General features: G+C 46.6%; 1 protein-coding gene across 1 annotated transcript; it reads left to right on the top strand.

Moving 5' to 3' along the window:
- Positions 1-2,717: 2,717 nt before the first annotated feature.
- gkup (glucuronokinase with putative uridyl pyrophosphorylase) lies at positions 2,718-17,769 on the top strand. Its single transcript, XM_088939803.1, has 23 exons — positions 2,718-2,832; positions 4,705-4,811; positions 5,188-5,232; positions 5,385-5,538; positions 6,017-6,088; positions 6,424-6,512; positions 6,689-6,845; positions 7,359-7,436; positions 7,784-7,875; positions 8,496-8,601; positions 8,806-8,885; positions 9,194-9,262; positions 10,239-10,299; positions 10,769-10,785; positions 11,218-11,275; positions 11,368-11,460; positions 11,952-12,012; positions 12,303-12,416; positions 12,761-12,818; positions 13,369-13,437; positions 15,351-15,414; positions 15,683-15,754; positions 16,174-17,769. Exons 1-23 carry the CDS (start codon positions 2,776-2,778, stop codon positions 16,267-16,269), a joined length of 1,869 nt encoding a protein of 622 aa, XP_088795929.1. The 5' UTR covers positions 2,718-2,775; the 3' UTR covers positions 16,270-17,769.
- The last annotated feature ends 489 nt before the right edge of the window (positions 17,770-18,258 follow it).

Genomic DNA, 18,258 nt, shown 5'->3' with positions numbered 1-18,258 from the left:
AACGGAATTCAGAAGAGTAGTCCTAAAGAGAGCGAGATCCTTTAGTGAGGGAAGTGAGGCGTGCAACAATAAGGTGGCGAGAGTGCAACTGCCCAAAGGCAGATTGTAGAGCTGTCTGAAAAAGGTGGAAGTTGGCAGTCTCAGGCACGTTTCGAGAGAGGAGATGTGCAGCCCACTCCAGAGCTCGTCCAGAGAGGTAAGATACCATAAAAGCAATCTTTTCTCTATCGGTGGGGAAGCAGTCTGGGCGGATGTGGAAAGCCATCTGACAGTGAGTCAGAAAGCCCTGACAGCTGGAGGAGTCACCATCAAATTTTTCCGGGAGGGGAGGGGGTAGAAGATTAATTTGCGTTTGAATTGGGGGTGCAGGGGCAGGAGCTGCAGGTGGGGGAGGCGGTGGAAGTGCAAAGTGGTCAGCTAGTTGCTGGACTGCCGTAGTTAGCAGGTGCAGGTTCCGGGAGTGTTCGTGGAGAATAGAAAGATGACTCTGGTCCGCTGGATCCATTTTAATGTGGCTCACTATTCTGTCAGGGGACCTATATGTGGGAATAGGAGGATCCTTATGCGTGACTGGAATCCCACAGGACGCAGAGTAGCAAAGGGACGATCCGAAAGACGAAATCCAAAAGGCTGGGTCGATAAGGGAGGCAGAGGGTCTGGTAACGAGAGATATCCAAAAACAATCCAAAAGTCAAAATCCAGGAAGCAAGGTCGAAAAGGGAGGCTAGGGGTCTGGCAATGAAAGATATCCAAAACAATCCAAAAGTCGAAATCCAGAAGGCGAGGTCAAGAGGCAGAAGCAGAAGATTCGTACCGGGAGATCAGTCGAAAGGCTAGGAAACGCGCACTGGAGAATACTAAGAAAGGCTTCTCAATAGTGAGCGTGGGAAGGTGTGCGAAGGGGGTTTAAATACTGAAAGGAAAGGGGTGTGATTGGATGGTTAGGGAGTGAGAATCTGATGCATGTCAGAATGTGATGGGTGCAATCAGGGATGAGATTGTGAAGCAGAGGTTCCGGGAATGTAACGTCGTTTGCGAGGGAGAGTGTGGAATGTGACAGGGGCAGAATGGCGTTTCCGAGGTAGAGTGTGGGGTGTGACAGAAATTAATACATGCTCTTGTACACAGCAGGTTAGACTGCAATGCCCTACTATCAGGGTGCACCAACCACTCTTTCAACACCTTACAACGAATTCAGAATGCAGCAGCTAGAATTGTTACTAGGAGCAGAAAGTATGACCATACAACCCCCATAATTAGCTCTCTTCATTGGCTTCCTGTCAGGTATAGGGTGGACTTCAAAATCTTTCTACTTACTTATAAGGCTATCAGAGGTTGGGCACCTGTCTATCTATTGGAACTTATTCATGTTTACCATCCAAGTCGCCTGCTTAGATCACAGAATGCAGGTCTTCTTCATCTTCCACGCATTAAAAAAACAAACAGTTGGCGGTAAAGCCTTTAGTTACAGGGCCCCTAGCTTATGGAACGGTCTCCCACCCCATGTTCGGGATGCCGAGTCAATATCAGTATGCAAATCCAGACTGAAGACCTATTACTTCAGCCTAGCCTACTCACACCTTACATCATAGCCTGCTGCAACCATGGCTGCTGGTGCTGCTGTACATGCCATTGTGTGTCTTTATCTTGGCCCACCAGGTAGATACATCTATTCTGACCAGACTATCCTATTCTCCTCCCCACATGTCCGGATGGTGCCTGGGCTGGGCACCATCTGAGTTGGATGCTGCATCATTGCCATGGATCCCAGAGGGACATCGTGGATATAGCTATCGTTTAAGAGGAATTTGCTGGTCTACAGAGATCTGCATGGAGTACTGACATACAGAAGGCACAACGGATGGATTAATACCTTTATTCGTTTTTCCTTTTTTTTATTGTATAATGTTAGCATGGCCAAAGGGGTTGGGCAGCCAGCTGACCTTAGACCCATAGAGTAAGGTTCTCCTTACTAAGGAGTTTTGGTTCCTCTCACCCGTTGTCTTCTGGTCTTTTCTGTTCTGTATTCACAACATGTATGGTCACTTGCTTTGTAAAGCGTCTTGGGGTGAAAGGCGCTTTATAAAAATAAATTGAATTTAATTTAATAGATTAGCTTTAAAGGTCACATAGCGCAGGAGTAGTTTGTGTAGCCTAAATCACAAACTGAGCACAAAGCAGTAGCCCAGAAGCAGATTTTGTGCCAGCCCTGAAAGCAGTGAAATGTTGTGCACCTTTTGCAAGAGTCTGGTCTCCTATATGCTCTCAGATCTCTTCCTGAATTGAAGGTGGGAAAATAAGTGCATCACAGTATTAAAGTAATACTTTGTATTTACATTTGAAACAGCTTTGAACGTTTCATAAGACTCCTTATCTGTTCCTCATCTACCTGTAGCTCTGTAGAGAGGCGTCATACTATTTTAACTTACATTTTCAACTTTAAAGTTCACTTGTTTGCTTAGCACTGAGCTATTCTGAGCACTGACATTCCTTTGGATTGTGCTTCTAATGTTTTTAAAGACTGTGTTTGCATCTGTAATTTCTCAGATCAGAAGTAAATTAGAGACATCTCTAATAATTTTTAAAAATACCTGGAAATGAAATTATACATAGCAAAACCTTGGCTTAATTGTTCGGCAGATAGGGACGCTGTATCTTTAAGAATGAGACGCTTACGTATATAGGAATCCAGGACAACAGCGCCAACCATGAAGCGAGTCGTCGGTGTGTACTTGGTCTGTCAAAATACGGCGGTCGCGTTCACAACAGAAAGACATGATCTGTATTTTACTGGTCGCGGGACACGGCACTCTTCTTGAGACACAGATCAAGGTACGAAATAACGTGTTCTCGGCCCGGAACCTTACCAGTACACATCATTTGTTGCTCGTTTCGGTTCTCCAGGCCACGCTAACGATTCAGTACAGTACTATTGCTGCAAACGGACACGTACTGTAGTACGAGTTGGACAGAAAGAAACTTTGCCCTCGAATTGTTTCGTTCATACTCGGGTTTTGAGTTTAAAATGTTATCAGACTTCAACTTCAGCGTGACCGTGATATTCAAGCATGAAGGAGCTGCATGATTTAAAGATGATATTTCGGGTTGGGGCTCATCTCGTTATGAATGGAAGATTTTGTGATAGGGTGCCCACGGGAGGAACTGCTGCACTCCAGTGAGGTGCTGACTCCGGTCACGCGTGGGAGATCTCGAACTGACTTGAGCGCAGCTGAAAGGCTTACAATCAAATTGTATGAAATCTAATATCACCAGTTTAGGCTGCAGGAGACTCAAACTGTAGAGATATTTCTTGCTTTAGAAAAGACTGCCGTATTTTGTTCAACGTTCAAATTAAAATCTAGCCCAAACTAAACGGTTCTATCGGGACCTGAAAACTAGTTGTCTAATGTACTACGGTCGATACCGTTCATTTTAAAAGTGACAGTTAATCGATTTACTAAAGTCGTTATGCTTTAAAATACTCCTAAACGTCTGAAGCGTGCAGTAAGCACGTTACGTCTCCAGAGGTCTCTGTTTTTTTTACGGAGAACCAAGCTAGGGGCTTCGCACAGTTTGTACAGCGCTCAACCGCCCACGGTATACTGCGGATCGGACGACCCAGGGCTGAAGACTGCTGCATTTGATAAAGAACTGGTGCAGAGTTCAGTAGTACACTATTGACGAGAAGCACCCATACACACATACTGTAGCTTTACATTATCTGTAACAACGGCAGGACAGAGCTACAGGGATGCATTTGTATGGCCTGTATCTATTGCGACAAAGGGACAGTCAGACAGAGCTCCTGTTGTCTGTATTGTATGTAGACACACAGACAGAGCTCCTGTTGTCTGTATTGTATGTAGACTCACAGTCAGAGCTCCTGTTGTCTGTATTGTACTGTATGTAGACACACAGACAGTGCTGCTGTTGCTTGTCTTTATTTCCATATCACCCTGCAACTCCCAACTGACAACCCACTGAAGCTAAACAGATGTGAGTCTGGTCAGTACCTGGATGGGACGCCTCCTGGGAAAAACTAAGGTTGCTGCTGGAAGAGGTGTTAGTGAGGCCAATAGGGGGTGCTCACTCTGTGGTCTGTGTGGGTCCTAATGCCCCAGTATTGTGACAGGAATACTATACCAATAAAAGGTGCCATCCTTTGGATGAGACGTAAAACCGAGGTCCTGACTCTCTGTGGTTATTAAAAACCCCAGGGCACTTCTCGAAAAGAGTAGGGGTATAACCTTGGCATCCTAGCCAAACTTCCCACTGGCATATAGCAATCATCTCTTAATAATCCCCATCTCTGAACTGGCTTCATCACTGTTCTCCTCCCCACTGATATGTGGTGACCATACTTTGAGCACTATGGCTTGCCATCGCATCATCCAGGTGGATGCTGCACACAGGTGGTGGTGGAGAGGATACCCATTACCTGTAAAGAGCTTTGAGTGGAATATTCAGAAAGCTCTATATAAGTATAAGAAACTATTATGGTAATTGTACTGTAGACACACAGACAGAGCTCCTGTTGTCTGTACTGTAGACACACAGACAGAGCTCCTGTTGTCTGAGTTGTACTGTAGACACACAGACAGAGCTCCTGTTGGCTGTGCTATATTTAGCAGTGATCTGTGTTTTCCTGCTCTTTCTCCCTGCCCTCTCTCTCTCCAGTATACTTATCTCTCTTTCTACTGTCAGAACGATGGCACCGGTCTGTACAGTCACCTTGCAGGGGTGCCAAAGGCTCTGCTGCCTGGAGTGGGAGGGAAGAAGATCCTGGACTTCTGGTGGGAGACAGTGAACATGTGAGTGGCTCTGGCCTGTGGAGGGACAGTTATGGAGATCCGGCTCCTGCTGTGAAGCACCTTTAGCCATCTCAGGTTTTACCTGCATTTGTGTGTAAGATGATGGTTATGTAGGTGCGTAACAAGTAGCTTTAAGTAGAATTGCATAGACCGGCACACACACTGAAAGTTAGGTCTCTGCTTCATCTGCACAGCTTGTTCCAGTTCAAACATGCATGTTCCCTGGGGGAGAGTAGTCTTAGTGTTCTCACACTTCCAGAGCAGTGAGGACTACGCCCCAGGGTTGTGCTGTTTGAAAATGATAAGTTCTGCATTGTGCCGAAACGCACACAATCAGCCTGGTTTCAAGGGGGTAATTCTGTTTTTCTGTGTCCAGGCGGCAGCTGTTCAGCGAAGTTTATCTCGTCACCAATGCTGATAAGTAAGTTCATGCACCAGATTTTGTTTTGTCCTTGAAGTTCTTGTTTGTGAAAAGCAGCATTTCCTGTAACTGCAGAGCTTTCCACAGGGGCTGGCATGGGGTCTTCTGTCTGCTTCGCTCTCAGGGTATAAAGCCTGCGTGCTGTCTTGCAGGTATAAGCACTATGAGCGCTGGGCCACGGCCAATGACTTTCCAGTGGAAAACCTGGTGAACGACGGCAGCACCACGCTGGAGGGCCGGCTAGGAGCCGTGGCTGACCTGGAGCTGGCCATCCGCAGCCGCCGGCTCAGCGATGACATCATGGTGGTATGAAATTCACCAGGCAATCACTGCTCTAACTGGGGACAGCGCTCCCCAGCCAGTGCCCCCTCACACAGAACCGTGCATCACGGAGCTGCACATGTGGCTGTAGGATTAATTACTCGGGTGTCTCCAGTGGAACAGAGAACTTTCTCAAGATGCTGTATCAGGAACTAAGTTAGTCACACTTTAGGAACACATAGCCTCCATGAAAACAGAGCTTGATAATGCTGCCCATCCAACTTCTTTCCCTTTCTTTCCTGCTAAGGCCATTTCTTAGCATTTTGGTGATGCAGTTGCTAGTAGCTCAGTAATCTGAATCATGTCAAGCTGTGTCTTAAAGAATTGAACAAAATCAGCTTCCAACAGTGTGGCCTAATGAGTTGGTTTCAGACCTCTAAGACTTTCTGTGTGAAGATGTGCCTCCTGTCTTCAGTTTTCAGCGTTAGACGGCACTATAACTTTGTGTTCCTGCCTTGCGCAGATTGCAGGAGACATGCTATGCGCGGACCAGAACTTCGACATCGCCCAGGTCTTGCGGTTCTTCCGGTCAAAGGTCAGTCGAGCTGGATCTTGTTATCATGGCACAGGCCAGAAGGCTGACCACACTCCGCTTCCATCCTGTCATTGTAGGTTGGGTTTTAAAGGCTGCATGTCGCCTATACTCCAGATTCTTCTGTTCTTGATTGGTATATCCTTCCTGCCATAATGCAGCATGAAAGACGTAATTTGGAAAGATACACATTACTTTAATGGTAGTCACAGCACTAGTGTGACTTAGCTCTTGCAGTGCTCTAGCTGCTCCACTTGGCCTTTGGCAGCCCTCTGCTGTCCTGCCTGCCTGGAGCTCCTATGTGGGTGCAACATTCATCTTGTTCTTATCTCTGTCAGGGTGGCGAGCTGGCCATTTACTATGAGATGGAGGAAGGAGAAGAGACCACTTCCAGGGGGATCGTGGAAGTTTGCCCTGTAACTCACAGGTCAGACCTATGCACTCTCTCTCTGTCTTTGACTGTATTCTTGGTCTTGGCTTCAGTTGCTTTCCTTTCTGTAACCAGTTTGGGAAGGACACAGAAATGTGCACATGATTGCAGCACCTTGTAGAAGCAGGAATTATGTTCACTAACGATCTTGTGATGCTGCTGCTCCATTTCAGAATAACGCGGTTCCTGGAGAAGCCAAATGCAGGACTGACGGGCTCCCGGTTGGCCAGTGTGGTCTTCTACTGCCTGCGCAGACAGACCTTGCCCTGCCTAGCCCAGTTCCTTGACCTGCATCCTTGCGCTGAGGACAGGATGCTGGGCAGACTCTGGGTAAGGGCTGCACAGCTGGGCTGCAGGAAACAGAATAACAGGTTGAGATTGTGTCAGTGAGCACAGCAGAAACCCTGTAACCTTGGCATTTCACCTGAAGTCCACGATATATGCAGTTATATATTCTGATATAGATATATATTCTGCTCGCGTGCGATTTGCACTTCATAATAATCACACTTGGTAGCCCGGCAAATCTGCACCCTGAGATTACAGCATTGATCCAATGGGTGCTATCAAAGTGATTTTTAATTTCACAGAATCACCTTCGACACAAAATAATTTGTCCCCAAAAACTAATTAATAAATTAATTTCCACCTATGTTCTTGTACTCTTGGCAATGTTGAAAATGCACCCTTGGATTGACCTTTTCAGCATTTTGAATCCTGGAATCTGGATTTTCCCTGTTCTAGGTTGAAAACAGTTCAGCTAAATTGTCTGCCTGGAGAACTGTCATTGTAAGCAGTTGACCTGTTCTCCTGACAGAACACTTTCTCTGCCTTGTCCTGTAGGAGTGGCTGGTCAATGAGGAGAAGCTCCCTGTATTCGGGATGAAGTTGCCCACAGGCTTCCAGCTCATTGGACAAGTGGTAGGTCTGGTCATTCTCCATGGACCTCTGCTTTTTTGTTTATAAAATCTAAAAATTAATTATCTTTTAAGGACACTTAACATCCTGAGAGAAGACGTCTGACACTTTTCACAAGTTTGCTTGCACGAAATCAGTGCATGATGCTCAGTGCAGGGCACTCAGTGCACACTAAGCGAAGGATGGTCAGTGCATGACACTCAGTTAAAAATTCTTGGTGTCCATTCAGTGCGGGACGGTACATTTACACTCGGTGCAGGACAGTCAAAGCAGGATGAACAAAACATGACGGTAAGTACATGCTCAGTGCAGGATGGTCAGTGCATGCTCATGTCCTGTTCGTGTTCCAGGGGCTGGCAGACTATACCAAGTGGCTCGCACACTACTCTGCCAAGCAACAGGAGTCACCAGGCAAGCCAATCACCAGCCGATCATACGCCAGGTACAACTCTTTCATAGTCTCACAGGTGACCATCACAGCTTAAATAGAAAGTGCCCAAAGTTGAATAATAATAATTATTATTATTATTTATTATACTTATATATCACATTTCTGGACATTTCACTCAAAGTGCTTTATAGGAAATAGGGACTCCCCTCCATCACCAATATGCAGCACCCACCTGGATGATCTGACTGCAGCCATCATGTGCCAGTATGCTCACCACACGACTGGAAAAGGCCAATGGGAAATTTGGCCAGGAGACTGGAGTAAAACCCCCACTCTTTTCAAGAAAGTCACTGGGATTTGTAATGACCATAGAAAGTCAGGACCTCAGTTTTACGTCTCATCTGAAGGACGCCGCCTTTTTACAGCATAGTGTCCCCGTCACTATACTGAGGCATTAGGACCCACACAGACCGCAGGGTGAGCGCCCCCTACTGGTCTCACTAACACCTCTTCCAGCAGCAGCATTAGCTTTTCCCAGGAGTCTCCCCATCCATTTGAAGTTGAAGGAAGCATTTGCTTCAGCCTGCTGATTAGTGTCTAATGAGAGCAGCTAGCAATGTACCATGCCTGTACTGGCACCGCCCGACTCACGGGGTGACCTCTCTCTCCAGAATCGGCCTGATGGGGAATCCCTCCGACGGCTTCAATGGCAAAACAATAGCCATGACCATTGCTAACTTCTGGGCAGAGGTCACCCTGACGGAGAGCCAAACCTTGGTAAGACACTGCTTTATCCTACATAATTAATTTAAAATGAAGTCATTTAATTACATAATATCTGCATTTTTTCTACTTGATATTGCTACTTATATTCTCCAGAGTTGATGTCGAGCAAGAAAAAGCAGAGCAGAATTTGCAAAAGAAAAGGATGCAAAGACATTTGCTCTGGTGACCTACTTTGCTCTGGTGTGTGCTTGTCAGGTGCTAGTCCCTCATCCCCTCAATGACCCCACGGAGTTTGGCAGCCTCCAGGACCTCTACTGCATTAGCAGGAAGGAAGGGTACGTACCCACAGTAACCATCACAACTGATCATGCCTAGAGCATGAGAGCATGGGAAAGAGGAGGAAACTCATTTTCCAGCTAGTAGCTCACTGATCCAAAGATTTTTATCCTGGCATGTTCCAACAATATGGTATGGTATCCTGATTTAGACACTTTTTGTGGAAAGATGTGCTTCCCATTCTCAGGTCATCATACCTTGTGTCCCTATCTGGCAGCTGAGCGTGTCTGCTCTATCCCAAGATGGTGTTGTACTGTATTCGTATTCTCCTCTGTGTGACATCCTTTCTCTGGCTTTATCTCCTAAGGTACCTGGGGGGTTTGAGGCTGCTGCAGGCCACCTGTAAGAAATTCTACCACTTCTGCTCCAAGCAGGGGTGAGAGACATTTCCACTCTGGGCAGCATCAGTGTCTGCATGTCCATGTGTGTTATAGCCTTGGCAATGTTTGTTCTTTCTGAGTTCTTCACTTCAAGATGTAGCAGGAGAGGGGTCGCGGGAGAGCTCCGGTTCCTCAGTGGTGATTGTTAGGTAGAAAAAATATTCAAAAGCTAAAGAACTGTTCTGGTTTAATAAAGGAACATCCTTTGTTGCATTAATAATAATTAATAATAATTGCTTACACTTATATAGCGCTTTTCTGGACACTCCACTCAAAGCGCTTTACAGGTAATGGGGACTCCCCTCCACCACCACCACCAATGTGCAGCCCCACCTGGATGATGCGACGGCAGCCATAGTGCGCCAGAACGCTCCCCACACACCAGCTATTAGTGGGGAGGAGATCAGAGTGATGAAGCCAGTTCAGAGATGGGGATTATTAGGAGGCCATGATTGATGAGGGCCAATGGGAAATTTGGCCAGGACGCCGGGGTTACACCCCTACTCTTTTCGAGAAACACCCTGGGATTTTTAATGACCACAGAGAGTCAGGACCTCGGTTTTACATCTCATCTGAAGGACGGCGCCTGTTTACAGTGCAGTGTCCCCGTCACTATACTGGGGCACTGGCCCCACTAACACCTCTTCCAGCAGCAACCTTAGTTTTTCCCAGGAGGTCTCCCATCCAGGTACTGACCAGGCTCACACCTGCTGAGCTTCAGTGGGGCTGCTAGTTGTGAGTTGCAGAGTGATATGGCTGCTGGCGTTGAAGAGAGGACCCTTTGAAAGCCCAGAGACATGATTAAAAGCCAACAGCTGTAGTCTCATTGTCTGATTACTTCTGAACCCGTTTCTAAAACAGACAGGTACTCGACCCAGTACTGTGCAGCTTGCCAATATAATTTCAAAATACAAAAACAGAGAATCAGAAGGTTTTTCTGAATAGGTCCCATTTTTCTCCCTGTGTCAACAGTATCGCTTTAAGCAAGCAGAACTTCACTCTGAAGTACGACACCAACATCCCCCGTCAAGTGGTGAGTGTGCGCGCGGAGTATCGACAGCTGGGTTTGCGTGTTCCGCTGCTCTATTGCAACACGCCATGGAGGGGTGCTACAACATTAGGGAAAGTGTGGTAGAAGCAGTACTTATCCAGATGCGATAAGTTAACAAAAAATGAAATAATGAAGCAAAACAAAATAGAAGGATGATACTGAACTGTGGTTACCAGCTTTACAAAGTAAGTTTAATTCAAAATATAGTATAGTAAATATAAAGTAAAAGGTTTATTCCATGCTGAAAAGAGAAGAAAAGAGAACAAAGAAAACACAATGTTTCAGCTGTGGAGCCTTCTTGGGGTGTGATAAATATTAATATTAATCATTCAAATATTATCTATGTAATAAAAGATGTTCCTACTGTAGATGTAACCGTGTTATAAAAGGTGTACAAAATTTCAGAATTCTGGTGTTAATTCCTTGTTCTTCTTCCTCTCTCCTTCTCTAGGGGCTGGCAGGCAGCAGGTAAGGGGATGGCCGGGTCACCTGTCACTGACCACAGAACAATGACCTCTACATCCACTCAGTCCTGGAGATCACTATACTCACCCGTTCCTTCAGGGGGCACTTCATGCAGTGGCAGCCCTCTTCACATGGGCATTTGACAAGGAGGATGCTCTTGTGTTGCTAGGGAGTGAGCTGCTCAACAACAAGTCAAGGTTAATTCAAGTTCAAGAAGTAAAAATAATAATAAGAAAACACGCTTAACAGCTGTGGAGCCTCCCTCCACAGCCCAGACATTGTAGTTCTTCTTTTTTCTGTTTGCGTATCAGGATGGGGCTATGCTGCCTCAAAACACTTCATCGGGACTGGGCTGCACAACCCTGAGAGATTCCTTGCTGCATGACCACACATGTGCTGTCTTAACTGATGTCTGATTCTGTGTCTTTCCCACAGTGCCATCGTGTCAGCCACTCTGAAGTGTCTGATGAAGTTTTACAACATCACAGACGGCGTATGTATAGCCAGCCTTAGGTCTCGCATGGCTTGATTTCTTCGTGACCATCATCATGACTGACTTCTGCTTTTCTTTGTGTGCGCCTGTAGGATCTACCCAGACCAGTTCGGGCCAACTTCATCTTGAATGTGGAGACAGAGGAGCTGTTCATCACCGCAGGGCTCCAGGATAGGGTAGTGCAGGTCAGTGCCAAGAAAAAGTAGGACGAGAACATGGCAGCAACAGACAGACATCACCACAGTAACAGCGAGTAAATCTTAGCAAGGAAAAACAGAATATCAAGATGAGATTTTAGTTCAGATCTTTGGTTACCTGTGGCTTCATGGTGGAAAGTTCCACAGGGCAGGGCAGGGGATTCAGTCTCCAGTAGAGGCACTCACAGCCAGAGGGGTGACTACTCAGTTCAGAGGAATGATTAGTGCTGCAGGGTGGCAGTAATACACAAAGATGACCTGGCATGCTCTCAGTTAGCAGGAGGATTTGCCTCAAAAGGCACCTCAGAAGTTTCAGCTTCGCAGGAACTGCTGCAACTGGCTTGTGAACAAAGCCTCTGGTGCTGCCCCCTGGCTGTTAGATAAGGTAGTGACATTGCAAGGGTCCCCTGCAATGGGTCAGTCCTCTTTGAACAACACATAGGCTCTTCTTACATCCCCCTCCGTGTTTGTCTTCACAGGTCTACGAGGGCCTGGTGTACATGGACTTCGGCAAAGAGCTCATGGAGGGGAAAGGCTATGGTATTCAATCTTCACACTGGGCAGTCTGGTTGCTCTCGACACAAAGATTTAGTCCAATCAAGCAGGCGTGTTTTAGCTCAGTCGGATACCCAGACCCATCTGGTTCAATCAGTTATGATTTTATCTTTTGCCATTTCCACTCACGTGCCCTCTGCAAGCACTTCCCAGGTACGCTGCTGAGACAGTAACTGACAGCAGAGAGGGAAGGCAGATTCCCCACTGACTATTCCCATCTCTTTCTAGGAGTCAGCCGCAGTGTTGAGGCCACTCAGTGTGTTTCTTTCCCACAGGAGAGTACATTCCTATGGACATGAACTGCCTGCCTCCACTCTGGCTGGCATACCTGGGAGATCCCAGCGACTCCGGCCGGATCCACAGCAATGTCCGTCAGCGCTGGCTAAATGGTGAGGAGCACAGACAAACGGGCTGAGACGCAGCCGGACGCGCTGACTGGGTGACATTCAGCCAAACGCAGTGACTGGCCGATACGTAGCCGGACGCCGAGAGCACAGTGCAGTGCCAGTGAAAGGCAAGAGCTAGAGGATTGAGGACAGGCTTGTCCTTTTTATAAAATAGGAGTAAGAGCAGCTGTATAGGGTTCAAGGAGCACTTCTACGAAGAAGTGCTGATTCACTGAGATCTCTCAGGAACCGGACTAACAATTATCCAGGATCGGTGACCAAAAGTAGTCAGCTTGTTGAGGGATTAATGGGATACTGCTGCCATGCTCTGTGTTCTCATCTGGCAGGAGAGCCTGATGTGGTTGAAGCCATGAAGTCGTTTGCAGAGCTGACAGACCAGGCCAGGTGGGTCCTCTCTCTGAAGTCATCTGTGCCTTTATCTATGAAACTCAGAATGGCCAAAAATGAGTGGAAGTCTCATGACTCTCTGTGGTCATTAAAAATCCCAGGGCGTTTCTCGAAAAGAGGAGGGGTGTAACCCCGGCGTCCTGGCCAAATTTCCCATTGGCCCTTACCAATCATGGCCTCCTAATAATCCCCCTCTATGAATTGGCTACATTACTCTGCTCTCCTCCCCACTGATAGCTGATGTGTGGTGAGCGTTCTGGTGCACTATGGCTGCCATCGCATCATCCAAGTGGATGCTGCACATTGGTGGTGGTGGAGGGGAGTCCCCATTACCTGTAAAGCGCTTTGAGTGGAGTGTCCAGAAAAGCGCTATATAAGTGTAAACCATTATTATTATTATTATTATTATTATTATTATTATTATTATGATTATGATTAAGTCAATTGGCCACACAGACAGGCACCCCTGGAATCAAGTCAAGTCAAGATGGTGCTCTGGGGCAGGGGCTGCTCCATGTCTGTCCTTAATGACTGCCTCTGTTTCCAGGAACGCGCTCCAGGAGAGGGATTGGTCCAAACTGGCTGAATTGATGGACAGGAACTTTGAGCTGCGGAGGTATGAATGGCATAGCAGCCCTGATTCCAGTGCTTACGATTCCCATAGAGCAGTGGTTCTCAAACTTTTTGGACCAAGTACCACCCCTAATCCAACCAAAGCATCCAAGTACCACCTACAAGTCATCATCTCATAGGAACCCCAGAAATTCTCAGTGACCAACATGAGTGCGCGTGCACACACACACACTCACACATACATATAATAAATATTATAATAATAAACTTTATTTGATATAGCGCCTTTAAAGGTGGCTTCTCAAAGTGTTTTACAGAAAAAAAAAACATTAACAACAACTAATAAAAAAGCACCATTTCAGTGAGAGGGGTGAGCCTGTTTAGTTGAGCAAAGCAGATGTGAATTAATTTTTCGAGCCTTGATACAATTCACAACAGAGTCTAATAGATATTAAATCGTCAGGCATTTTCTTGACGGCAAAGGTCTCGCGGTGGATGTTGTAATGCGTACATTAATTTCTGGAGCAACCTCTCTAATTCGTGCAACTACACCGCTATGTCGGCTTGTCATTGCTCTAGCACCGTCTGTTCAAACTCAGACGCATTTTATCCAGTCGAGGCCATTCTCTTCGATAAATTCATTCAGAAGCTGAAATATGTGCTCTCCTGTAGTTCCTGTTGGTAGCGGTTTACAGAACAGAAAGTCTTCATGGGACATGCCCTCAAACTCGTATCTAACGTAAACTAGCAAATTGGCCAAATCGACTACAGACTCATCTAATTGCAGTGAAAAACATCTGCTCATCTTAACGCGCTCTGTCAGTGTACTTTTGATATAATCCTTCATTTCAATAATTCTATGAATGACTGTGTCTTTCAGGGGGAGGGGGGCAGCAGGTCGAGCTGTTTAGCAGCTTTTTCTCTACACATAATACGTGTCAGCTCTTTTGCCAACGGTAAATTAGGTTCTTCAAAAATAGTGTGGCTTACCTGCTTTAGCAATCCGCAAGCTTGCATTTTTCCGCGTTTCCGTTTTTATTTCCATATTTATTTAAAGTTTTTATTTCATGCGCATGGGAGCGAAACACAGAGACGCTCGGTGTATTTTTCTCAAATTAGAACAGTTCTTAAATAGTTTTCTGTTATCGCGCTTTCGTGTGCTCCCAAGATTACCTGCGTTCGTAGCACGTATTTCTATGCATTCCTGTGTTTACAACGTTGGCATTGTTCCAAAATCACGCACATTCTCCTTTCTCCCTATTTGCTGGAGATGCAGTAGCTTTTTTTAAATACAATTGGTCACTTGCATCCGTAGCACGCATTCCTATAGAGTGGTATAGAATTACAGAGTATCTCTTGTGTCCACTGAAGTATTAGCGCACACTGTATCGTAGTACATAGGCTGCGTATTCGACACGTATTAAAATACAAAATATAAAAAACCCGCCCCGATTTTTCAGCGCACACGACACAGTTCCAGGGTCATTTGGCGTACCACCTGGCGGCACTCCACGTACCACTGCCGGTACGCGTACCACAGTTTGAGAACCACTGCCATAGAGGACCAGGCCATTTCAGGTTTTATCAGCTTCTGATGTTCATACAGCAGACAGATGTCTCAGTGTGCAGATTTGTACAAAGCACCATCGCAAATGTGAAATAAAGCACATTGTTCTGACTTATAACAGGAGCCTGCAGCTTACAGTAAAAGCTGGAATGGTTCAAACTGGCATACACTGGGGCTGCAGCTGCCAGTCTGTGCAACATGCTTGACCCTACAGATATATCATTACTTCCCTTGCTTAACTTTGCCCCGCCTCGTTTTCTGTTCTTTGGAAAGATCAGAAGTGAGAGAGGATGCAGATCTCCCACAGACGCCTGTGTCTGTAGTACTTCCTCATGCAGGAGAGCGCAATTGTGGCCCAGGGCTATAGTCAGGCCTCTTCTCTCTCGCAGGTCTGTCTACACCGATGAGTGTCTGGGACAGGGCAATCTGAAGATGGTGGAACTGGCACGACAGGTACAGCATGTCCCATGCTGAATGCTGAATTTCTTTTAATCTGGGCATTTCTGCCTTTGCTACAGCCTTCACAAAATGCCCGTTCTGAATTTCATTACAGATGGATAATTTTATTTAAAGCCTCACTAGGCAAGATACTGATCCATCAGCTTCTAACTGTATTCCACAGTTGGACAAAGAGTTGCAAAGAGATACATTACAGATATTCACTCGAGCAGGAAGGGTGTGCAAGGGTTTGTCACCATGCGTTTTGTGTGTGTCTCCCCAGTTCGGCTCAGCAGCGAAGCTGCCAGGCAGCGGAGGAGCCGTGGTGGGACTCTGTCTAGACCCTCACAAGCTGGTAAGAGTGGGCTGGTCTCGCACATCCCTGCCTTTCTCCTTCACACCACTGCCTGGGTCAGGATGAGGGTCTGGCTGGGGTCAGGGATCACTCCTAAAGCCCCCCTGACAGCTGAAGCTGGGGCATGTGGTGCCTCTGTCAGGAGATGTCATAGCAAAACAGAGGTGACAGGGCCCATGGCTTCGGGAGATCTGTTAGATTTGGGATGCTGGTCATTGCAGGCACAGTCATGTTTTTATAAATAAGTACATACAAAATGTTTATAAACCTGTCAGATTTCGAATTAGGCCCCCGATTTCTCTGCCTCATTTCCCTAAGGGCATAGAGAGGAGCCCTGCAAACTCTACATGCCGGCGAGCTGCCTGTGTACGGGTTGTCCTGTGGTCCTGTGGTCTGAGGGCTGTGTGTTCTACCACCAGGGGGAGCTGAAGCGGGCCTTCCAGGAGGCTGGCTGTGTGTTCTGCCAAGTTGTGCCGTATGACCCCTCCTCCAGCACGGTGCAGGACCAGGGCTGAAGGACAGAGAGGAGCTCCATTCCGGCTGGCTGCCAGCTCAACAGTGCTCCTCCTGCACAGGAGAGGGCAGGCAGCCAGAGACAGTCGCTCTGTAGACCGCTGGAGGAAGCTGTGTCCTCTGTTCCTGCTGTTTTTCCAGCTTAAGTGTGAAAGACACACTCTTCCCAGCTATATGGGCCCAAATCACAAGAACAGACAATGGTACTTTTAGTTCAGGTGGGTAGCTGTGACAGCGTGCGTAGGCTGCAAAGGAACAAGTAATAGGTTTATTCCATGCTGAAAAAAAGAAGAAAGAAAACACGTTTTGGCTGTGGAGCCTTCTTCAGGTGTGAGAAAGACAGGGCAGTAAGCAAAGGTAATGTAGCAGGAGAACAAAGACTGGGAGAGAGGAGGAGTGAGAGGCGGGAGCAGGGGACAGAAAGAGAGGCCAATCAAGAGGTGGCCCCCAGTGGAGGCCCTCTTTTCTGACCGCCCCATCATCTCATATCGCCGACCACCTAATCTGCGCAACCTTCTTGTTCACAGCTCCCTTGACCGCCCTCAGCAACCAACCACACCAGGCAGGTGATACAGCGAGCTCTGTTGCAAGTACACATCTAACACCACACTCATTCAAGGCCCCTCAGGACAATTCCGGATCACCCAGATGGCATCTTGTACCTCCAGCAGCCTTATTTACTGTATCTCTTGCAGTAAATGCCCAGTCATCTACTTTAGAGAAACAGGAAGGAGACTCGGAGACCGCTTCAGAGAACACGTCAGGGCTGTGAAGATTAAAGATCTCTCCATGCCCTTTGTTTCTCATTTCACCTCTGACGGCCATGACCACTCTAATCTCTCCATCTGTGTTCTCAAAGACGGTTTTCCGAACTAATACATCAGAAAGACTACAGAAACCAAAATAATCCTGCAGCTAGGATCACACCTTCCCCCTTCTCTTAACGACAGACTACTTTTCTTCTAAATTTTCTCCATTCATTGGAGGTTTCATTTCACACTTCTCTACACCTATCCTGACTTCACACCTCCTGATTGGCCTCTCTTTCTGTCCCCTGCTCCCGCCTCTCGCTCCTCCTCTCTCCCAGTCTTTGTTCTCCTGCTACATTACCTTTGCTTACTGCCCTGTCTTTCTCACACCTGAAGAAGGCTCCACGGCCGAAACGTTGTGTTTTCTTTCTTCTTTTTTTCAGCATGGAATAAACCTATTACTTGTTCCAATGGTACTTTTAGTTACACAAAAATGAATGCTTTTCCCAAGTCAGAATGTACATTTTAAAGGATACCTAATAATGCCGAAGGAAGCAAGTGTGAGAACAAGCATCTTGAGTTGTGTGAGCATTATGTCAATAACTAAGCTATGTCTTATCTTCAGTTCCTGCATTATACCACACAGCAGGCCTTCAGTCTGTAAAGTATCGTAATTGGCTGTCAAATAACTGATTTTATGTCTGCATTCTTTAATGTCTGGAACATGGGAAATAATACATACATGGAGCTAAATTTTGTACTTTTTCATTTTTGTTGTGAATATTCAGTAATACAAGCATTTTTATGTTAAGTGCATTGAAAAGAATGGTTCTGTACATTAGATTCTGTAACATAAGCCATATCAGCAGCCAGCAGCCATATCACTCTGCAACTCACAACTGGCAACTCACTGGAGCTCAGCAGGTGTGAGCCTGGTCAGTACCTGGATGGGAGACTCTTGGGAAAAACTAAGGTTGCTGCTGGAAGAGGTGTTAGTGGGGCCAACAGGGGGCGCTCACCCTGTGGACCATGTGGGTCCTAATGCCCCAGTATAGTGACGGGGACACTATACTGTAAACTGGCGCCGTCCTTCGGATGAGACGTAAAACCGAGGTCCTGACTCTCTGTGGTCATTAAAAATCCCAGGGTGTTTCTCGAAAAGAGTAGGGGTGTTACCCCGGCGTCCTGGCCAAATTTCCCATTGGCCCTTACCAATCACGGTCTCCTAATAATCCCCCTCTA

The sequence above is a fragment of the Atractosteus spatula genome, chromosome 22 (genome assembly GCF_055471065.1).
Source record: "Atractosteus spatula isolate fAtrSpa1 chromosome 22, fAtrSpa1.hap1, whole genome shotgun sequence".
Classification (NCBI taxonomy): Eukaryota; Metazoa; Chordata; class Actinopteri; order Semionotiformes; family Lepisosteidae; genus Atractosteus; species Atractosteus spatula.
Note: the sequence above shows the minus strand (reverse complement) of the source record. Positions and strands in the feature narration are given on the sequence as shown.